The 25300-nt window shown below is 31.8% G+C and overlaps 2 protein-coding genes across 5 annotated transcripts in view; one reads left to right on the top strand and one right to left on the bottom strand.

Annotated features, from left to right (window-relative positions):
- The window catches only part of LOC143241644 (uridine-cytidine kinase-like 1), a 12495-nt gene extending 7788 nt beyond the window's left edge, over positions 1–4707 (top strand). Inside the window, exons 9-11 of one of the 2 annotated variants that reach the window (XM_076484830.1) lie at positions 2215–2380; positions 2620–2718; positions 3040–4707. In XM_076484830.1, the coding sequence (XP_076340945.1) occupies positions 2215–2380; positions 2620–2718; positions 3040–3080 (306 nt within the window). In that variant the 3' untranslated portion in view covers positions 3081–4707. Of the gene's footprint in view, positions 1–2214; positions 2381–2619 lie in introns of both variants that reach the window. The other variant, XM_076484829.1, reaches the window with a different exon arrangement.
- On the bottom strand, positions 127–25300 carry LOC143241645 (rho-associated protein kinase 2-like). 3 transcript variants are annotated; one of them, XM_076484831.1, is made up of 5 exons: positions 25134–25300; positions 18162–18239; positions 16775–16910; positions 14535–14742; positions 127–7071 (listed from the first exon to the last, which is right to left on the bottom strand). In XM_076484831.1, the coding sequence occupies exons 1-5, from the start codon at positions 25155–25157 to the stop codon at positions 7035–7037; spliced, it is 483 nt and encodes a 160-aa protein (XP_076340946.1). In that variant the 5' UTR covers positions 25158–25300; the 3' UTR covers positions 127–7034. The 3 variants fall into 3 exon arrangements, with proteins under 3 accessions (XP_076340946.1, XP_076340947.1, XP_076340948.1); XM_076484832.1 differs by lacking the exon at positions 127–7071 and adding an exon at positions 10838–12706; XM_076484833.1 differs by lacking the exon at positions 127–7071 and adding an exon at positions 10838–12543.

Genomic DNA, 25300 nt, shown 5'->3' with positions numbered 1-25300 from the left:
AGGTTTTGTACATATATTTGCAAAATATGTTGGACATCCAGTGGTGGTCTTTCATTGTATTATACGTGAGGAGACTTTGTGTGTAAAAGTTGTCCTTAAGGAACTTGAAGAAAATGACAGACGTTGTAACCAAGGTAGTTCATCTTATTTCTGCACATGATTTGAAAAAAAAAACAATTTTAGAATTTACTGAGAGACGAATTCATTGTGCACAGGACTACTTATGTACGACAATGTATGTTGGTTTAAGTAGTGGTTTTGTCCTTAAACAATTTGTTGTGTTTGGATGAAATTTGTCTGTTTCTGCCAAATGAAACATTGCTTTGTTTAGAATTATCTCATGTTGTATGGGTTTGTTGATTGATGTTTTTTACAGATTTTGCCTCGCATTTAAATGACTTGAACACCAAATTGCAGGGATCTGGCAAAACACTTGATGTTATGTTTGATAACATGAAAGCTTTTGAATCGTGATATTTACAATGGCACTTTTAAATATTTCCTAAACCTAAAAAAAAACATGATAGATCTTGAAATTCATGAGAAAATATACAATCTGGGCTTGAAAATTCAAGTTTCAAGCATCATTAGTTCAACTTTTGAACAATTTTCTCTAAGATTTAATAAATTTGGTTATGTGAAGAAACTGTAAAATCCATAAAGTATGCAGACAGTGTAACATTAAAAAACTGAATGTGGAAATGTTGCAGTGGATTGACTTTGATAATTTTAAAATGCAACTGATTGATTTACAAAGCAGCTCAATTTGGAGGCAAACATTTGTTGGCTTAAGAGCAGAACTAGAAAATATTAAAAGAGATTGCTCAGTGACTGGAATAGCACAGAAAATGATGTTCAGAAACTCTGGAATTGTAATCCTGAAACTTTAGACTGTCTGTAAAATGTCACAATGTCAGTATTAACAGTATTTTTATCAACATATTTATGTGAGTTGTAATATTACTTTCAGTGATGAACTTTGTAAAATATAATCATAGGAATAGACTTGCTGATGAAACTAATACTGCATGCATTGCTCCCAAAACAACCAAACACTGGCCTAATATAAAACATCTGGTATTATTGGTGCAGAAGCAAACGTTTCACTAAGAGTAAAATATGCTTATTTTCCTTTCCTTGTTTTTTTTTTAATTTTTTTATGTTACATAACATCAACCAAACTTTCATTTCACAAAATGCATTCTGTTAGCAGTAAAACAGAATAAATGTTAATAACCAAGATGGCTCCTTCTTTTTCCTTAAAAAAGTCCATAATTATTGTTACTAATTAATTAATTATATTTCTTGTGAATTACTACAGTTATTAATAACACAACTTCTAAAGCTGTTTTTCTAATATAATTCAGAATAATAATAAATTATAACCTGCTGGTAAAAAATTACCATGGAAATGCAAGAGAAATTGTTAGCTGAATATCCCTAATTTGGGCACACACACTCAAAAAGATTCACCATCCCTGAGCTAAGTGAAGCTTGTTGTCTAGTCATTAAAAACCTTATACGAAAATCACATTTATTCTAGACAATAAAATTACTTTCACGTGTTTTTATAGCTTGCATATCATTTGATATTAATCCTAAAACAACAATGTGAAAGGTAAATATTCAGTCAAAGATGAACAGAGTTGGAAATATTTGTAGATATACATTAACATGTTGAGTTCTACGTGCTGTGAGTTGAAATGCCAATATAACGCGAGTTATACGTGCTGTGAGTTGAAATGTCAATGTAATGCGAGTTATACGTGTGATGAGTTGAAGTGTCAGTGTAGCATATGTTGAGTTGTGACAGAGTTCGATTTTTCCTACAGCTCTACTTCTTACGTTTGAGTTGTGACAGAGTTTGATTTTTCCTACAGCTCTACTACTTACGTTTGAGTTGTGACAGAGTTTGATTTTTCCTACAGCTCTACTACTTACGTTTGAGTTGTGACAGAGTTTGATTTTTCCTACAGCTCTACTACTTACGTTTGAGTTGTGACAGAGTTTGATTTTTCCTACAGCTCTACTACTTACGTTTGAGTTGTGACAGAGTTTGATTTTTCCTACAGCTCTACTACTACGCTTGAGTTGTGACAGAGTTTGATTTTTCCTACAGCTCTACTACTTACGTTTGAGTTGTGACAGAGTTTGATTTTTCCTACAGCTCTACTACTTACGTTTGAGTTGTGACAGTTTGATTTTTTCCGACAGCTCTACTACTTACGTTTGCCCAAGGACATAAAGGACTACCAAATTATTTTAATGGACGCTACAGTTGCCAGTGGTGCTGCTGCAATGATGGCCATTCGAGTGTTGCTTGACCACGACGTTCCAGAAAATAACATTCTCTTTTGTTCGTTGTTAGCGGCAGAATCAGGTAATGTGGTTGGTTATGAACAGGTTGGATTATACATTTCTATTTAGTTAAGTTTTTTAAATACTTTTAATATTATTATGGTTTTATTTTTATTTCTCAAGTTATTATTGCCCTCTTTACCAATTGTCTGGCAAGTGCTAGAAGTGAAAAAACATTTCTTTCATAGTAATAAGAATAATAATTTTACAAATGAAAATGTTTTAAGAAAATAACGTGCAATCATTGTTTGTGTTTTCAAGGTGTTCACACCATTGCCTATGCATTTCCAAAAGTTCATATTGTAACAACAGCAGTCGACCCAGAAGTGAATGAGAAATTTTATATCCTTCCAGGGATTGGTGAGCAACTAGAAACATTTGGTGTATTTTTTAAAAAGGAAAATTATTTCTTATCATTTGTTATTTTAATTATAAATGTTCTTTCTAATATCATTCATGTTTTGTGGATTCGTAGATTATGTCACGAGTGAAACGACAGAATTCTCAAGCCACCTTGCTGAGGACTGTGATAAGTTTGAGCCATATTAACATGAAATAGTCATTAGTCTATCTAAAACAATATTTAGATATATCAAGGTTTATTTGTTCTATTTGTATCTATGTCTGTGATTATAGGTCTAGACACTAGCTAACTGCACCCGTTATTTCTTCTGTTTTCAGGAAACTTTGGTGATCGATATTTTGGAACCGAAGCTTCATAACGAAATTATCAACTGTTCTGATGTCTTTCATCTGGAGAGAAGACAGCTAGTCATACAGATAATCTACAATGGAATGTGTTGTTTAAAAATCCACTATCTGGAGTAGTTTGTTTTTATATTGAGGCACGTAATCTATGTACAAGAAAGTATGTTACACAGGTTGCATGCGTGTTAACACAGTATTACTATCAATATTCAAGAATAGAATTAGTTTCATGTGATACATTTTAAAGATCTGAAATCTTTTAATCCACGATAATTATCACATATATAAATATTTTTCTTTGCTTGCCATATGTTTCCACATAAGGTTTAAGATTAGTAAAATGTTAATGGAATGGTTCAGATTTACCAAAAAATTTCAAGTGTTTACCAAGACGTAATGTGCTTGAACAACAGTCTGGTAAGTTTATAAGATATGTAGGAGGATTTATGTTCTTAACTGGTGATAGGTAGTGCCTTTGCATCGTTCACCGAAGAACTCGAAAGTTATGAGTACTTTAAGGTACTGACAGCCTGGGCTTGTTCTATAACTGTAAGTTTACTACTGACACTTAAAGCTACAGACTTGGCTTGTTTTATAACTGTAGTTTTCCTAATTTCAGAAGCTCATGGAATTTGCAAGATTTAGACTCGTCTTTGTCATAATTTAAACTATCAGCTGTACTTTTGTTTATTTTACATAATTTTGGTTTCACATCCTCAGTGAACAAACTGGTGCTTTAAGGCATTTACAAGGTGACTTCGCTGTTATTAGACAAATATTCCATGCAGTGTTTGTGAACATAGTTTTCATGTTTTAAAAGGTAGAAAACTTGCTTTATTACAGTAGTTCCAAATGATTTATACTATTGAATATATTCCTACCTTCCATTACTGAACTTGTTTCATACACAGTTCCTGTATTTTTAAATCCATTATACATGTTTGAAACAACAAAGAAAAGTCTTGCACTTTATATTTTTATGAAAACCTTTTGAAGGATGTTTATAACAAATACGGATAGAAAATCTAATTTTGTTAATTTTATGGTACTGCTAGGTGGCCCTAATGAAATATTAACTGCCCTTTACCACATTATGCTACAATGATTGTATCTAAACTGTTCTCACTGTGATACACTACAGCAGTCACATGGCTTCAATTAAAACTTACTGTCCTGTTTCAACTGTTTTCACAATGTTACACCACAACAGACGTGTGGCTTTACTAACAGAAACTTTCAGTTATAACTATATACTAAAAATTGGGCTCTTTATATCAAGAATTAACTTATGGTTCTTAGCCCACTATAATTCATAACTCTCGTCAGAAACACGGAAATAGATTCATTCTCTGACAAAATGGGAATTGTTATAGGGGTTAACAAAATTAGGTGTTATTTTTACATAAAATAATGAAGTGATTATCTTCACTCCTATTTTATATTTGGTTCCATATTGTTTACCGTCCATTTTGGAGAAGAAGATAAAAATTTCTACAATGCTGAAAGTGTTATTTAAACTCATATGTAAACAAGGCAAATAATAAACGATTTAGGTTTAGGAAACTATTTGAAATGCAGTATTATTTATGAATCTGTAACATTTATGAATAAACAGAAAACTAAAATTGTTCTTATTTTAAACGTTCCTCCCTTTGGTCAGTTGGATATTTTAAAGTAACCTATTCAGTAACAGTGTGTTTTCTGCATCTATAATAAAACAGTCACCACTAACTTTCAGTTAACAGTTGACGTCAGATTATTCGACAGAGCAAAGGTTCTCTTCAAAACCACGTGAAAAGTGTTAGTTTTGCTAACTCATTAAAACAATGGGTACATCTGCAACAAACAAGCTTTCAGAACCTAACTTTCCTAACAGCTCAAGGATGGTTCAAATAAATTTGTACTATAATAGTTTCTTCAGATTTTAAAGAACCAAGGAACACTAGACCTATCTTTAACTTAAGACTTCAATGTTATATTACCTTCTGAGACACAAATCATAACTTTCCTCTGTTGTATACTGGGAATATAAACAGTATTCCTTCTCAGGCTCATTTAGCTACTTTATATTAAAATAAAAATGCTGTTATTTGGTGTAATGAAATATAAATTGTATCAGCTGTTTGAATAACACAGTGACAAAGTCCATGAGGACGAGAAACCCACTTGAAGTAAAAATGTGTCTTAAGACTGCTGATACAAGAACAATGTTTTGACCTTGGTAGGTCATCTTCAGGTTAACAAAGAGTGTATTCAACAGTCTTGGATTATTTCCTGAAGAAACACTACTAGACTTCAGCACATGATCTGTTATAATGACAACTGTGTCATTTTAGTTTTCTTCTATGAACTTAGGTGATTCTGTTTTAAGAGTGGAGTCCTTAGGTTATATATTATGCAGTAATACATCCTAGTCTACACGTCTATGATTCTAGGATTCATACGTCCTCATACATGAACAATTCAAATGGCCTATGTTTACAAGATAACACAAGGTCCATAACTATATGTGTAAATCAAATTAGACTTATGTTTTGTGTTTCAAAGATGTCCTGGATCATGTAACAGATGTAGGATACATTTCCACTGAATTAGCTACATATTTAGTTTCAACGATGTCCTGGATCATGTAACAGATGTAGGTTTGTCTTTCAAAGATGTCCTGGATCATGTAACAGATGTGGGTTTGTCTTTCAAAGATGTCCTGGATCATGTAACAGATGTGGGTTTGTCTTTCAAAGATGTCCTGGATCATGTAACAGATGTGGGTTTGTCTTTCAAAGATGTCCTGGATCATATAACAGATGTAGGATACATTTCCACTGAATTAGCTACATATTTAGTTTCAATGATGTCCTGGATCATGTAACAGATGTGGGTTTGTCTTTCAAAGATGTCCTGGATCATATAACAGATGTAGGATACATTTCCACTGAATTAGCTACATATTTAGTTTCAATGATGTCCTGGATCATGTAACAGGTGTAGGTTTGTCTTTCAAAGATGTCCTGGATCATGTAGCAGATGTGGTTTGTCTTCCAAAGATGTCCTGGATCATGTAACAGATGTAGGATACATTTCCAATGAATTAGCTACATATTTAGTTTCAACAATGTCCTGGATCATGTAATAGATGTAGGTTTGTCTTTCAAAGATGTCCTGGATCATGTAATAGATGTGGGTTTGTCTTTCAAAGATGTCCTGGATCATGTAACAGATGTAGGATACATTTCCACTGAATTAGCTACATATTTAGTTTCAACGATGTCCTGGATCATGTAACAGATGTAGGATAAATGTTCACTGAATTAGCTACATATTTAGTTTCAAAGATGTCCTGGATCATGTAACAGATGTAGCATACATTTCCACTGAATTAGCTACATATTTAGTTTCAAAGATGTCCTGGATCATGTAACAGATGTAGGATAAATGTTCACTGAATTAGCTACATATTTAGTTTCAAAAATGTCCTGGGTCATGTAACAGATGTAGGATACATTTTAACTGAATTAGCTACATATTCAGTTTCAAAGATGTCCTGGATCATGTAACAGATGTAGGTTTGTCTTTCAAAGATGTCCTGGATCATATAACAGATGTAGGATACATTTTCACTGAATTAGCTACATATTTACTTTCAAAGATGTCCTGGATCATGTACAGATGTAGGATATATTTTAACTGAATTAGCTACATATTTAGTTTCAAAAATGTCCTGGATCATGTAACAGATGTAGGATAAATGTTCACTGAATTAGCTACATATCTATTTTCAAAGATGTCCTGGATCATGTACAGATGTAGGATATATTTTAACTGAATTAGCTACATATTTAGTTTCAAAGATGTCCTGGATCATGTAACAGATGTAGGATACATTTTCACTGAATTGGCTACATATTTAGTTTCAAAGATGTCCTGGATCATGTAAAAGATGTAGGTTTGTCTTTCAAAGATGTCCTGGATCATGTAACAGATGAAGGTTTGTCTTTCAAAGATGTCCTGGATCATGTAACAGATGTAGGATACATTTTCACTGAATTAGCTACATATTTAGTTTCAAAGATGCCCTGAATCATGTACAGATGCAGGATACATTTTCACTGAATTAAGCTACATATTTAGTTTCAAAGATGTTAATTTTTAATGTCTTTCTGTAATAGAGTATTTAACAATTCACCAACTACCAGTGTTTAATACAGTGTTTTAATGTCTTTCTGTAATACAGTATTTAACAATTCACTAACTTCCAGTGTTTAATACAGAACATTAATGTCTTCCTATAATAGAGTATTTAACAATTCACTAACTTCCAATGTTTAATACAGTATTTTAATGTCTTTCTGTGTTACAGTACTTAACAATTCACTAACTTCCAATGTTTAATACAGTATTTTAATGTCTTTCTGTGTTACAGTACTTAACAATTCACTAACTTCCAGTGTTCAATACAGTATTTTAATGTCTTCCTGTAATACAGTATTTAACAATTCACTAACTTCCACTGTTTAATACAGTATTTTAATGTCTTCCTGTAATACAGTATTTAACAATTCACTAACTTCCAGTGTTTAATACAGAACATTAATGTCTTCCTATAATAGAGTATTTAACAATTCACTAACTTCCAATGTTTAATACAGTATTTTAATGTCTTTCTGTGTTACAGTACTTAACAATTCACTAACTTCCAGTGTTTAATACAGTATTTTAATGTGTTCCTGTAATACACTATTTAACAATTCACTAACTTCCAGTGTTCAATACAGTATTTTAATGTCTTCCTGTAATACAGTATTTAACAATTCACTAACTTCCAATGTTTAATACAGTATTTTAATGTCTTTCTGTGTTACAGTACTTAACAATTCACTAACTTCCAGTGTTTAATACAGTATTTCAATGTCTTCCTATAATAGAGTATTTAACAATTCACTAACTTCCAGTCTTTAATACAGTACTTAATAGTTCATTAACGTCTTCCTGTAATATAGTATTTAACAATTCACTAACTTCCAGTGTTTAATAAACTATTTTAATGTCTTCCTGTAATACAGTATTTAACAATTCACTAACTTACCGGGTTTAATACAGTATTTTAATGTCTTCCTGTAATACAGTATTCAACAATTCACTAACTTCCAGTGTTTAATACAGTATTTTAATGTCTTCCTGTAATACAGTATTTAACAATTCACTAACTTCCAGTGTTTAATACAGAACATTAATGTCTTCCTATAATAGAGTATTTAACAATTCACTAACTTCCAATGTTTAATACAGTATTTTAATGTCTTTCTGTGTTACAGTACTTAACAATTCACTAACTTCCAATGTTTAATACAGTATTTTAATGTCTTTCTGTGTTACAGTACTTAACAATTCACTAACTTCCAGTGTTCAATACAGTATTTTAATGTCTTCCTGTAATACAGTATTTAACAATTCACTAACTTCCACTGTTTAATACAGTATTTTAATGTCTTCCTGTAATACAGTATTTAACAATTCACTAACTTCCAGTGTTTAATACAGAACATTAATGTCTTCCTATAATAGAGTATTTAACAATTCACTAACTTCCAATGTTTAATACAGTATTTTAATGTCTTTCTGTGTTACAGTACTTAACAATTCACTAACTTCCAGTGTTTAATACAGTATTTCAATGTCTTCCTATAATAGAGTATTTAACAATTCACTAACTTCCAGTCTTTAATACAGTACTTAACAATTCATTAACGTCTTCCTGTAATATAGTATTTAACAATTCACTAACTTCCAGTGTTTAATAAACTATTTTAATGTCTTCCTGTAATACAGTATTTAACAATTCACTAACTTACCGGGTTTAATACAGTATTTTAATGTCTTCCTGTAATACAGTATTCAACAATTCACTAACTTCCAGTGTTTAATACAGTATTTTAATGTCTTCCTGTAATACAGTATTTAACAATTCACTAACTTCCAGTGTTTAATACAGAACATTAATGTCTTCCTATAATAGAGTATTTAACAATTCACTAACTTCCAATGTTTAATACAGTATTTTAATGTCTTTCTGTGTTACAGTACTTAACAATTCACTAACTTCCAATGTTTAATACAGTATTTTAATGTCTTTCTGTGTTACAGTACTTAACAATTCACTAACTTCCAGTGTTCAATACAGTATTTTAATGTCTTCCTGTAATACAGTATTTAACAATTCACTAACTTCCACTGTATAATACAGAACTTTAATGTCTTTCTGTGATACAGTATTTAACAATTCACTAACTTCCACTGTTTAATACAGTATTTTAATGTCTTCCTGTACTACAGTATTTTAATGTCTTCCTCTAATACAGTATTTAACAATTCACTAACTTCCACTGTTTAATACAGTATTTAATGTCTTCCTGTAATACAGTATTTTAATGTCTTCCTGTAATACAGTATTTTGCAATTCACCAACTTCCAGTGTTTAATACAGTATTTTAATATCTTCCTGTAATACAGAAGTTAACAATTCACTAACTTCCACTGTTTAATACAGTATTTTAATATCTTCCTGTAATACAGAATTTAACAATTCACTAACTTCCACTGTTTAATACAGTATTTAATGTCAACCTGTAATACACTATTTAACAATTCACTAACTTCCAGTGTTTAATACAGTATTTTAATATCTTCCTGTAATACAGAAGTTAACAATTCACTAACTTCCACTGTTTAATACGGTATTTTAATGTCTTCCTGTAGTACAATATATAACAATTCACTAACTTCAAGTGTGTAATACAGTATTTTAATATCTTTCTGTAATACAGTATTTCGCATTCACCAACTTCCAGTGTTTAATACAGAATTTTAATTTCTTCCTGTAATACAGTATTTAACAATTCACTAACTTCCAGTGTTTAATACAGTATTTTTATGTCTTCCTGTGATACAGTATTTAGTTATTCACTAACTTCCAGTGTTTAATTCAGAACTTTAATGTCTTCCTATAATAGAGTATTTAACAATTCACTAACTTCCAGTGTTTAATACAGTATCTTAATGTCTTCCTATAATGCAGTATTTTAATGTCTTCCTGTAATACAGTATTTAACAATTCACTAACTTCCAGTGTTTAATACAGAACATTAATGTCTTCCTATAATAGAGTATTTAACAATTCACTAACTTCCAATGTTTAATACAGTATTTTAATGTCTTTCTGTGTTACAGTACTTAACAATTCACTAACTTCCAGTGTTTAATACAGTATTTCAATGTCTTCCTATAATAGAGTATTTAACAATTCACTAACTTCCAGTCTTTAATACAGTACTTAACAATTCATTAACGTCTTCCTGTAATATAGTATTTAACAATTCACTAACTTCCAGTGTTTAATAAACTATTTTAATGTCTTCCTGTAATACAGTATTTAACAATTCACTAACTTACCGGGTTTAATACAGTATTTTAATGTCTTCCTGTAATACAGTATTCAACAATTCACTAACTTCCAGTGTTTAATACAGTATTTTAATGTCTTCCTGTAATACAGTATTTAACAATTCACTAACTTCCAGTGTTTAATACAGAACATTAATGTCTTCCTATAATAGAGTATTTAACAATTCACTAACTTCCAATGTTTAATACAGTATTTTAATGTCTTTCTGTGTTACAGTACTTAACAATTCACTAACTTCCAATGTTTAATACAGTATTTTAATGTCTTTCTGTGTTACAGTACTTAACAATTCACTAACTTCCAGTGTTCAATACAGAACTTTAATGTCTTTCTGTGATACAGTATTTAACAATTCACTAACTTCCACTGTTTAATACAGTATTTTAATGTCTTCCTGTACTACAGTATTTTAATGTCTTCCTCTAATACAGTATTTAACAATTCACTAACTTCCACTGTTTAATACAGTATTTAATGTCTTCCTGTAATACAGTATTTTAATGTCTTCCTGTAATACAGTATTTTGCAATTCACCAACTTCCAGTGTTTAATACAGTATTTTAATATCTTCCTGTAATACAGAAGTTAACAATTCACTAACTTCCACTGTTTAATACAGTATTTTAATATCTTCCTGTAATACAGAATTTAACAATTCACTAACTTCCACTGTTTAATACAGTATTTAATGTCAACCTGTAATACACTATTTAACAATTCACTAACTTCCAGTGTTTAATACAGTATTTTAATATCTTCCTGTAATACAGAAGTTAACAATTCACTAACTTCCACTGTTTAATACGGTATTTTAATGTCTTCCTGTAGTACAATATTTAACAATTCACTAACTTCAAGTGTGTAATACAGTATTTTAATATCTTTCTGTAATACAGTATTTCGCATTCACCAACTTCCAGTGTTTAATACAGAATTTTAATTTCTTCCTGTAATACAGTATTTAACAATTCACTAACTTCCAGTGTTTAATACAGTATTTTTATGTCTTCCTGTGATACAGTATTTAGTTATTCACTAACTTCCAGTGTTTAATTCAGAACTTTAATGTCTTCCTATAATAGAGTATTTAACAATTCACTAACTTCCAGTGTTTAATACAGTATCTTAATGTCTTCCTATAATGCAGTATTTTAATGTCTTCATGTAATACAGTATTTAACAATTGACTAACTTCCAGTGTTTAATACAGTATTTTTATGTCTTCCTGTGATACAGTATTTAGTAATTCACTAACTTCCAGTGTTTAATACAGTATTTTTATGTCTTCCTGTGATACAGTATTTAGTAATTCACTAACTTCCAGTGTTTAATACAGTATTTTAATATCTTCTGTAATACAGTATTTAACAATTCACTAACTTCCAGTGTTTAATACAGAATTTTAATGTCTTCCTGTGATACAGTATTTAGTAATTCATTAACTTCCAGTTTGCTTATTCAGACTTAACACAACAGATTTACCATTTATAACAGGGAAAGATAAATATATATCTGGAAATACAATGAATATGTTACTTTAACACAAGAACTGATATTACTTTATTTGAAACATTCACTTGACAGTGAACTAGTAGTACAAATCAGTAGAGAATAATAAAAAATAATCTTGAAACCTGGTTTCAATTTAATATTCACTACTTTCTTCGTACCAATAGAGATACACATGAAGTTAATCAGGAACATTCAAATCACATGTTTACATATTATTTGAAACCAATCTTCAAATATACTTCAACAAATTGAAGTACTGTGAAGAAAGTGCATCTCAACACATTGTTCATATGAAGTTTTCAATAACCCTAAAAACTATAAATAATATCTCACAATATCAAGAATCTTTTGATCTATAAAGTTACTTTCAAAACATTGGTTTTAAAAAATGTCAGTTTACAGATAAGGTTTTCTTAAGTTCAATGTTTCATTTCTCTTTTCTCTGTGTTTAATCATTTCACTTCAATATCTAGTACTTTGGTGAAAGTTGGTTCCTTGTCAATTACCTAGTTTTATGAATAAAAGACATAAGTGGAAAGTTTTAAAATAATTTTTATATATCAACTTTGACAATCTTATTTTCGTAAGGACGCTGATAAGAGGAGATAACGTCGATGACTTCTGTGTTTGGTATTTATTTGCCGACGTCATACAAGTCCTTAATAGTAACTAACAATAAATAAACCAGAATAAATGAAAACCCTAACTAACTGTGTAATAACACACAAGTTAATACTATACCACTTTCTGTAATAACATGGTAAGTGAGATCCAAGCAGCTTCTGACACTAGTTAATACTATACCACTCTCTGTAATAACACAGTAAGTAAGATCCAAGCAGCTTCTGACACTAGTTAATATTATACCACTTTCTGTATTAACACAGTAAGTAAGGTCCAAGCAGCTTCTGACACTAGTTAATATTATACCACTTTCTGTATTAACACAGTAAGTAAGATCCAAGCAGCTTCTGACACTAGTTAATATTATACCACTTTCTGTATTAACACAGTAAGATCCAAGCAGCTTCTGACACTAGTTAATATTATACCACTTTCTGTATTAACACAGTAAGTAAGATCCAAGCAGCTTCTGACACTAGTTAATATTATACCACTTTCTGTAATAACACACTAAGTAAGATCCAAGCAGCTTCTGACACTAGTTAATATTATACCACTTTCTGTAATAACACACTAAGTAAGATCCAAGCAGCTTCTAACACTAGTTAATATTATACCACTTTCTGTAATAACACAGCAAGATCCAAGCAGCTTCTGACATGTTAATATTATTCCACTTTTTGTATTAACACAGTAAGTAAGATCCAAGCAGCTTCTGACACGTTAATATTATACCACTTTCTGTAATAACACAGTAAGTAAGATCCAAGCAGTTTCTGACACTAGTTAATATTATACCACTTTCTGTAATAACACAGTAAGTAAGATCCAAGCAGCTTCTGATGCTAGTTAATATTATACCACTTTCTGTAATAACACAGTAAGTAAGATCCAAGCAGCTTCTGACACTAGTTAATATTATACCACTTTCTGTATTAACACAGTAAGATCCAAGCAGCTTCTAACACTAGTTAATATTATACCACTTTCTGTAATAACACAGCAAGATCCAAGCAGCTTCTGACACTAGTTAATATTATACCACTTTCTGTAATAACACAGCAAGATCCAAGCAGCTTCTGACACTAGTTAATATTATACCACTTTCTGTAATAACACAGTAAGTAAGATCCAAGCAGCTTCTGACACTAGTTAATATTATACCACTTTCTGTAATAACACAGTAAGAAAGATCCAAGCAGCTTCTGATGCTAGTTAATATTATACCACTTTCTGTAATAACACAGTAAGTAAGATCCAAGCAGCTTCTGACATGTTAATATTATTCCACTTTTTGTATTAACACAGTAAGTAAGATCCAAGCAGCTTCTGACACTAGTTAATATTATACCACTTTCTGTAATAATACAGTAAGTAAGATCCAAGCAGCTTCTGACATGTTAATATTATTCCACTTTTTGTATTAACACAGTAAGTAAGATCCAAGCAGCTTCTGACACATTAATATTATACCACTTTCTGTAATAACACAGTAAGTAAGATCCAAGCAGCTTCTGACACTAGTTAATATTATACCACTTTCTGTAATAACACAGTAAGTAAGATCCAAGCAGCTTCTGATGCTAGTTAATATTATATCACTTTCTGTAATAACACAGTAAGTAAGATCCAAGCAGCTTCTGATGCTAGTTAATATTATACCATTTTCTGTAATAACACAGTAAGATCCAAGCAGCTTCTGACACTAGTTAATACCATACCACTTTCTGTAATAACACAGTAAGTAAGATCCAAGCAGCTTCTGACACTAGTTAATACCATACCACTTTCTGTAATAACACAGTAAGTAAGATCCAAGCAGCTTCTGACACTAGTTAATATTATATGTAATACTTAATTACAGGTTACTAACCTGGGAGATCCTCGAATTTCCTGACTGACTGCATAACCACACTTTTCAATTTTCTTCCGTAAACGAGAGACCCATAACTGTTGTTCTTCTACAGTGTTTGCTAACAATAACATTTCTTTAGCTGAGTTCGGGTCATAGTTCACCTTACATGGTGCTATCAATTCTTCTTTCTTATCAAGATGATCCTTGTGAACTTTGATTCGACAACCTGTGATCACACAGATAAGATATTTGAATATTCAGGTCTAATCAACATTTCTCCATCCTTCACTGCCATTAGTGAAAAACAACATGATCAAAAAACGTTTTAATAAACAAACAAAGTAGTTATGTCTATATTCTAGTGTAGATGATGTATTACTGATGTCTACATTCTAGTGCGGGTGATGTACTACTCACGTCTACATTCTAGTGCGGGTGATGTACTACTCACGTCTACATTCTAGTGCGGGTGATGTACTACTCACGCCTACATTCTAGTGCGGGTGATGTACTACTCACGCCTACATTCTAGTGCGGGTGATGTACTACTCACGCCTACATTCTAGTGCGGGTGATGTACTACTCACGCCTACATTCTAGTGCGGGTGATGTACTACTCACGTCTACATTCTAGTGCGGGTGATGTACTACTCACGTCTACATTCTAGTGCAGGTGATGTACTACTCACGTCTACATTCTAGTGCAGGTGATGTACTACTCACGTCTACATTCTAGTGCAGGTGATGTACTACTCACGTCTACATTCTAGTGCAGGTGATGTACTACTCACGTCTACATTCTAGTGCAGGTGATGTACCACTGATGTCTACATTCTAGTGCAGGTGATGTACCACTGATGTCTACATTCTAGTGCAGGTGATGTACTACTCACGCCTACATTCTAGTGCAGGTGATGTACTACTGATGTTTTTTACATTCTAGTGCAGGTGATGTACTACTCACGTCTACATTCTAGTGCGGGTGATGTACTACTCATGTCTACATTCTAGTGCGGGTGATGTACTACTCACGCCTACATTCTAGTGCGGGTGATGTACTACTCACGCCTACATTCTAGTGCAGGTGATGTACTACTCACGCCTACATTCTAGTGCAGGTGATGTACTACCACGCCTACATTCTAGTGCAGGTGATGTACTACTCACGCCTACATTCTAGTGCAGGTGATGTACTACTCACGTCTACATTCTAGTGCAGGTGATGTACTACTGATGTCTACATTCTAGTGCAGGTGATGTACTACTGATGTCTACATTCTAGTGCAGGTGATGTACTACTGATGTCTACATTCTAGTGCAGGTGATGTAATACTGACGTCTACATTCTAGTGCAGGTGATGTACTACTGATGTTTTTTACATTCTAGTGCAGGTGATGTACTACTGACGTCTACATTCTAGTGCAGGTGATGTACTACTGACGTCTACATTCTAGTGCAGGTGATGTACTACTCACGTCTACATTCTAGTGCAGGTGATGTACTACTCACGTCTACATTCTAGTGCAGGTGCTGTATTACTGATGTCTACATTCTAGTGCAGGTGATGTACTACTGATGTCTACATTCTAGTGCAGGTGATGTACTACTGACGTCTACATTCTAGTGCAGGTGATGTACTACTGATGTCTACATTCTAGTGCAGGTGATGTACTACTCACGTCTACATTCTAGTGCAGGTGATGTACTACTGACGTCTACATTCTAGTGCAGGTGCTGTATTACTGATGTCTACATTCTAGTGCAGGTGATGTACTACTTACGTCTACATTCTAGTGCAGGTGATGTACTACTCACGTCTACATTCTAGTGCAGGTGATGTACTACTCACGTCTACATTCTAGTGCAGGTGATGTACTACTCACGTCTACATTCTAGTGCAGGTGATGTACTACTCACGTCTACATTCTAGTGCAGGTGATGTACTACTCACGTCTACATTCTAGTGCAGATGATGTACTACTTACGTCTACATTCTAGTGCAGGTGATGTATTACTTACGTCTACATTCTAGTGCAGGTGATGTACTACTCACGTCTACATTCTAGTGCAGGTGATGTACTACTTATGTCTACATTCTTGTGCAGGTGATGTACTACTCACATCTACATTCTAGTGCAGGTGATGTATTACTTACGTCTACATTCTAGTGCAGGTGATGTACTACTCACGTCTACATTCTAGTGCAGGTGATGTACTACTCACGTCTACATTCTAGTGCAGATGATGTACTACTTACATCTACATTCTAGTGCAGGTGGAGGCTTAAACATGTGCCACATGGGTCGTGGGCACACTTCACATGTGGTTGGCATGTGGAAGCTAATAGGCACAAACTCGTGACCTTTATGGTCCATGGTTCCAGGATGCATCAACTGAAAAGCAAGTCCATACTTAGAACAGTGATTAAATTTGTTCAGTAGAAATGGTTATAAATATATAAACATGTTGTTGTAGATAATGAAAAGAGTTATCCAAACCACAGACGTGTTAATAAAGTTTTGAAAGAGAACATTTTTCTGATAACAAAAGTCTTATAAAAATATTATTGTTTTAACCTATTGTATCAGCTGGTCTTGTAATTAAACCACATGAGATATGAAACAATCTTGTAGGTGGTTAGTAAATAAAGTATGAAATATAATGCAAGAAACTAAATAAATCAAATTCTTCATGCAGATGTTGTTATAAGACTATTACATATTAGTGTTCCTTTTCATGTTTTAGTTTTCATTTTAGCATCAAAACTAAATAAATCAAATTCTTCATGCAGATGTTGTTATAAGACTATTACATATTAGTGTTCCTTTTCATGTTTTAGTTTTCATTTTAGCATCAAAACTAAATAAATCAAATTCTTCATGCAGATGTCATTATAAGACTATTACTTATTAGTGTTCCTTTTCATGTTTTAGTTTTCATTTTAGCATCAAGACTAAATAAATCAAATTCTTCATGCAGATGTTGTTATAAGACTATTACATATTAGTGTTCCTTTTCATGTTTTAGTTTTCATTTTAGCATCAAAACTAAATAAATCCAATTCTTCATGCAGATGTTGCTATAAGACTATTACATGTTAGTGTTCCTTTTCATGTTTTAGTTTTAATTTGAGCATCATGAGTTAGATTAATGTACCTTAGATACTGTTTGTACATAGTTAGTTACATAAAGCAATGAAACTAGTTTAGTGATAAGAAAAGCATCGGATAAGAACCAACTTGCAAACATGTATTTGACTAATATTCATAGCTGGGAAACAGTCTGTTGAATTACATGCAAAGTCATTTGATGTTTATCTGTGCTAGTCATCCCTAACTTAAAGTGATAGACTAGAGGGAAGACAGCCAATGAACACCATCAATTGCCAATTTTTAAGCTACTATAATAGAACAGTGAGACTGACCATCACATTATTTTACACCCATTACTGAATAGACATGGTATACAGAACTGGTATACACTATTATTTCAAAGGTTCAGTAATCAAAAACACATGAGAACTGGTATACTTCTTTGTTAAGGTGTATCACACTAAGGCTGAGAAACAAAAAACAGTGATAATTTTTTAACCAAATATTTAATACGGTGTAAAAAAGTTTTTATTTAATGACCATAACACTTACATCTTTGGGAAGTTGGACCTCTGGAAGAAGGCTACTGTCTCCTTGTTTCCTGTTTTCTCCTTCTCCAGTATACAATAACTGTAGAAAAATGCAACCGTCCCTTAATTTTAAACATTACTCATAGAAAGAAAATACAATATTCTGGTCAGTAAAACAAATTTTAGAATTACTTTACAGCTAGATGCTCTAGGAATACTGATGTCAACAATTAGAGTACAATACCTTTATTTATCTGCTGAATACTGATGTCAACAATTAGAGTACAATATCCTTATTTATGTACTGAATACTGATGTCAACAATTAGAGTACAATATCTTCATGTGCTGAATACTGATGTCAACAATTAGAGTACAATATCCTTATTTATGTGCTGAATACTGATGTCAACAATTAGAGAACAATATCTTCATGTGCTGAATACTGATGTCAACAATTAGAGTACAATATCTTTATTTATGTGCTGAATACTGATGTCAACAACTAGAGTACAATATCTTTATTTATGTGCTGAATACTGATGTCAACAATTAGAGAACAATATCTTTATTTATGTGCTGAATACTGATGTCAACAATTAGAGTACAATATCTTTATGTGCTGAATACGGATGTCAACAATTAGAGTACAATATCTTTATTTGCTGAATACTGATGTCAACAATTAGAGTCCAATATCTTTATTTATGTGCTGAATACCGATGTCAACAATTAGAGTACAATATCTTTATTTGCTGAATACTGATGTCAACAATTAGAGTCCAATATCTTTATTTATGTGCTGAATACCGATGTCAACAATTAGAGTACAATATCTTTATTTATGTGCTGAATACCGATGTCAACAATTAGAGTACAATATCTTTATTTATGTGCTGAATACTGATGTCAACAATTAGAGTACAATATCTTTATTTGCTGAATACTGATGTCAACAATTACAGTACAATATCTTTATTTATGTGCTGAATACTGATGTCAACAATTAGAGTACAATATCTTTATTTATGTGCTGAATACTGATGTCAACAATTAGAGTACAATATCTTTATGTGCTGAATACTGATGTCAACAATTAGAGTACAATATCTTTATTTATGTGCTGAATACTGATGTCAACAATTAGAGTACAATATCTTTATTTATGTGCTGAATACTGATGTCAACAATTAGAGTACAATATCTTTATTTGCTGAATACTGATGTCAACAATTAGAGTACAATATCTTTATTTATGTGCTGAATACTGATGTCAACAATTACAGTACAATATCTTTATTTATGTGCTGAATACTGATGTCAACAATTACAGTACAATATCTTTATTTATGTGCTGAATACTGATGTCAACAATTAGAGTACAATACCTTTATTTATGTGCTGAATACTGATGTCAACAATTAGAGTACAATATCTTTATGTGCTGAATACTGATGTCAACAATTAGAGTACAATATCTTTATGTGCTGAATACTGATGTCAACAATTAGAGAACAATATCTTCATGTGCTGAATACTGATGTCAACAATTAGAGTACAATATCTTTATTTATGTGCTGAATACTGATGTCAACAACTAGAGTACAATAACTTTATTTATGTGCTGAATACTGATGTCAACAAGTAGAGTACAATATCTTTATTTATGTGCTGAATACTGATGTCAACAATTAGAGTACAATATCTTTATTTATGTGCTGAATAATGATGTCAACAATTAGAGTACAATATCTTTATTTATGTGCTGAATACTGATGTCAACAATTAGTGTACAATATCTTTATTTATGTGCTGAATACTGATGTCAACAATTAGAGTACAATATCTTTATTTATGTGCTGAATACTGATGTCAGCAATTAGAGTACAATATCTTTATTTATGTGCTGAATACTGATGTCAACAATTAGAGTACAATATCTTTATTTATGTGCTGAATAATGATGTCAACAATTAGAGTACAATATATTCATGTGCTGAATACTGATGTCAACAATTAGTGTACAATATCTTTATTTATGTGCTAAGAAAGTTGTACCTAGTCAATTTGAAAGGTTGTTTAGTGTTATATTTCTATGTTATTAGTATGCACTCTTATTTAAAACATTTGAGAAATAGATTTACCATCATATAAGTATAGAATTTTATATAGCTCATTTGAAAACCCAGACTATTCTCTGAAATATAAGGAACTTGTAAGACACTGAAAGCAAATTATAATATTGAACTAAAGTACACTTAACAAGAATACATCAAACGTCTATTTCTCAACAAAATGAACAGAACTCTATACTGAGAAAAATAAAGGTCCATGTATTCTGATAATTTCATCCAACAACTAAATTAACAAACAATTGTACTGTAAATAATTGTTAGAAATAAAACAGAACATTTGCATCATCACTACAACCTGAAATATTAAGATAGTAGCAATGGAAAAATAACAAAACCCAGCCTAAACTGAATGTAAGGTAAACACCTTTGTTAAACAGTAAACTACCAATAAACACAAAATACAACAATACCCAGCCTGAACTGAATGTAAGGTAAACACCTTTGTTAAACAGTAAACTACCAATAAACACAAAATACAACAATACCCAGCCTGAACTGAATGTAAGGTAAACACCTTTGTTAAACAGTAAACTACCAATAAACACAAAATAAAACAATACCCAGCCTAAACTGAATGTAAGGTAAACACCTTTGTTAAACAGTAAACTACCAATAAACACAAAATAAATATGTGTAAAGAACAAACAGCTTCAAACATGTGAATAATGTGCAGGGAAAGCCTGTTTTGCACAACAAAGAAAAAATATTTAAAAAAGGAAGATTCTGTTATGGGTGATATATCTGTTTAACTAAAGAAAAAACAATGAAAAGAAAGCATTCACCAGAAATGGATTATGAAGGAACAGAGAAAACACAAAATATCCACAAAAAACCAAGCAATGGACATACCTAATTAATAATGATGTATTCTTATGTAAAGAATAAACATATCTTAAAAAAACAAACATCGGACATACCTGAATATACGAGGAATATCTTTGGCATCAGCACGTATCACATCACCTTGAGTAACAGATCTGACATGAAACAGCTTACTGAAACAAACAACAAAGCTGGGTGATAAACACAGGATGTTGTATAACACAACAGATATGAAACAGATAACTGAAACAAACAATAAAGCTGGGTGTTAAACACAGGATGTTGTATAACACAACAGATATGAAACAGGTAACTGAAACAAACAATAAAGCTGGGTGATAAACACAGGATGTTATATAACACAACAGAGATGAAACAGATAACTGAAACAAACAATAAAGCTGGGTGATAAACACATGATGTTGTATAACACAACAAACATGAAACAGGTAACTGAAACAAACAATAAAGCTGGGTAGTAAACACATGATGTTGTATAACACAACAGAGATGAAACAGATAACTGAAACAAACAATAAAGCTGGGTGATAAACACATGATGTTGTATAACACAACAGATATGAAACAGGTAACTGAATCAAACAATAAAGCTGGGTGATAAACACAGGATGTTGTATAACACAACAGATATGAAACAGGTAACTGAAACAAACAATAAAGCTGGGTGATAAACACAGGATGTTGTATAACACAACAGATATGAAACAGATAACTGAAACAAACAATAAAGCTGGGTGATAAACACAGGATGTTGTATAACACAACAGATATGAAACAGGTAACTGAAACAAACAATAAAGCTGGGTGATAAACACAGGATGTTGTATAACACAACAGATATGAAACAAATAACTGAAACAAACAATAAAGCTGGGTGATGAACACAGGATGTTGTATAACACATCAAACATGAAACAGATAACTGAAACAAACAATAAATCATTGTCTTCAAACAAGGAATGAAACATTCCTAGGGCATTTTAAGGTTTAAAATGAAGTATTAGTGTCAGAATTTTTACCAGTAATAGATGTCTCTTCAGAGCATTTAATGGGCTAATACTATGAACACAACTTCATGTCCCAATACACTGGTACAGTATAAAGAACACACACAACAAATTTCACTCATCTTTCATTACAGTGCACTATAACATAATGAACACAGATCACTGTGTCATCTTTACATGTGATGTGTTATAGCATAATGAACACAGATCACTGTATCATCTTTACATGTGATGTGTTATAACATAATGAACACAGATCACTGTATCATCTTTACAGGTGATGTGTTATAACATAATGAACACAGATCACTGTATCATCTTTACATGTGATGTGTTATAACATCACTGTATCATCTTTACATGTGATGTGTTATAGCATAATGAACACAGATCACTGTGTCATCTTTACATGTGATGTGTTATAGCATAATGAACACAGATCAATGTATCATCTTTACATGTGATGTGTTATAGCATAATGAACACAGATCACTGTGTCATCTTTACAGGTGATGTGTTATAACATAATGAACACAGATCACTGTGTCATCTTTACATGTGATGTGTTATAACATAATGAACACAGATCACTGTATCATCTTTACAGGTGATGTGTTATAGCATAATGAACACATATCAATGTATCATCTTTACATGTGATGTGTTATAGCATAATGAACACAGATCACTGTGTCATCTTTACATGTGATGTGTTATAGCATAATGAACACAGATCACTGTATCATCTTTACATGTGATGTGCTATAACATAATAAATATGAATCACTGTATCATCTTTACATGTGATGTGCTATAACATAATAAACACAGATCACTAAACCATCTCTACATATGATGTTTGTTAGACTGTACCATCTTAACTATGATATAGCATAATGAACATGGATGACTGTACCACCTTAACTATGATATAACAATAAACACGGATGACTGTATCATCTTAACTACGATATAACATAATGAACATGAATGACTGTACCATCTTAACTATGATACAGCATAATGAACACGGATGACTGTACCATCTTAACTATGATATAACATAATGAACAGGGATGACTGTACCATCTTAACTATGATATAACATAATGAACACGGATGACTGTAGCATCTTAACTACGATATAACAATGAACACGGAAGACTGTACCATCTTAACTACGATATATCAATGAACACGGATGACTGTACCATATTAACTATGATATAATGAATATGGATGACTGTACCATAACACTACATTACCTACCAAAAACGAATTTCTCCTCTTTAATTTAATAACATGTTTTAATAGTAGATTTAAAACCCACATAATATTTATATTATACAGTAGATTTAAAACCCACATAATATTTATATTATACAGTAGATTTAAAACCCACATAATATTTATATTATACAGTAGATTTAAAACCCACATAATATTTATATTATACAGTAGATTTAAAACCCACACAATATTTATATTATACAGTAGATGTAAAACCCACATAATATTTATATTATACAGTAGATTTAAAACCCACACAATATTTATATTTTACAGTAGATTTAAAACCCACATAATATTTATATTATACAGTAGACATCAGAAGTTTGTACTGAAACAAAGTCAATCTTTATAACAGTTTATTTTTATGGTCAACTGAAACCTCAAGAATAGTGACTGATTCACACCCAATCCTCACATTTTATCTTCCCTAGAAAGTATGTTTGATAAGAATGGTAAAGAATACACGAGTTGATTGAACGTTCTGTAATTACACCATTCTTAATGGCAGCCAAAATAAGAACAGAATGACAGTTGAGTCAGAACAAACTGTTTCAGCTTTAATGTTGTAAAAAAGAATATTCAACAAAACACACCTGAGGTCTAGTACAACAACTGGATCTGAATTCGCCTTATCAGTTTCATTGTTGTAGAATAAAATTTTTCGGCTACTAACAACAACAAACTGTTTCTTCCAGCCATGTCTACGGATATTCTGCTTAGTGGGAAGTGATAACCAACCTTCTAGAAGATTGAGACAGAAATTGTAGAAGCACATTCATGATGTTTTATATAAAACCCATGGAATTATTCCGTGAAATCAAGATCAAAAAAGTAACGCAAGCTTGTATTCTCAAAAAAACCTCTTTGTTCTACACTGTTACAAGTTAACTTAATGTAGGCATCATTTGGAACACCACAATATCAGTATGTAATTTGCAACAGCATTAAATCTGGATTTGCTAGATTTTCATCACCTAAATATCAATAATATATATTTAAAGTTAGGTTTAGTACTAAATTAACTTAAAATGCTAACTTTAATATTATGCCTAATAAAATAATGTTTATGTCCAAATATACTTTCCCCATATTCTAGCTAAAAGAATATAAAAACATTGTAATGAGACTTGCATCTTACATTACTTTTTATAAAATAGAATAAAAAATATGCACTGACAACAGTTTCTGTATTCTTTGATAGATTGTTTAGGCAGAGTATTTATGACGAAACTTTGTAGAATGGATGGTCACTGCCGATTGTGGAGACACAAGTGTAGAGGATGATGTTTTCCACAGAACACTTTTTAAATGTTGTCCTCTACACTTGTCTCTCCACAACAGGCAGTTGCCGTCTATTCTACAAAGTTTCAACAGTTTCTATACATTTACTTGGTTGTAGATAACCACAGATGAGGACACACTCAACAATTAAGGTATCAATCATATATCAGTATGAGGTCAAAGTTCATCAAAATAGATAATAAATAAGTTAACACCAGTATAGCAGAGGCCAAATGCAAGTTAAATACTACAACTCAGGCCATAATTAATGTCACAGTTCATCTAAACAGGTAATTTACAAGACTAATAGTAGTACAGCTGTGGTTAAACTCAAGTTGAGATTATTAAGTGAATAAGGATGTAACTGTATTCTTGTTCTAAAACAGATATTCCAGAAAACTGGATAAATAGCAATAATCGTGGTAATATTTTCTACCAATAATTCCATCATCTGTTTCATTATCAGGTCCACTGGTGATGCTTGCCGTTTCAATGTTCATCACAGTCAGTTTCTGTTGGAGTTGTTCTATTTCAGAGTCCTTGGAATCCAATTCCATTTGGAATTTGTTCTTAATTTGAGTTTCTTCTATGAGAGTTTCCTGA

Source organism: Tachypleus tridentatus, unplaced genomic scaffold (genome assembly GCF_004210375.1).
Source record: "Tachypleus tridentatus isolate NWPU-2018 unplaced genomic scaffold, ASM421037v1 Hic_cluster_1, whole genome shotgun sequence".
Lineage (NCBI taxonomy): Eukaryota > Metazoa > Arthropoda > Merostomata > Xiphosura > Limulidae > Tachypleus > Tachypleus tridentatus.
This window is presented reverse-complemented; position numbering and strand designations above follow the sequence as displayed.

Excerpts from the sequence above, each read along its gene's own strand:
- LOC143241645 (XM_076484831.1), bottom strand. The coding sequence starts at position 25,157 with ATGAAACAGATGATGGAATTATTG. Across the intron at positions 16,911-18,161 it reads AGGTCCAACTTCCCAAAGAT|TTGATGCATCCTGGAACCAT; the intron begins GTAAGTGTTATG and ends CTTGCTTTTCAG. Across the intron at positions 14,743-16,774 it reads ACCTGCACTAGAATGTAGAT|GTTGTCGAATCAAAGTTCAC; the intron begins GTAAGTAGTACA and ends GTGTGATCACAG.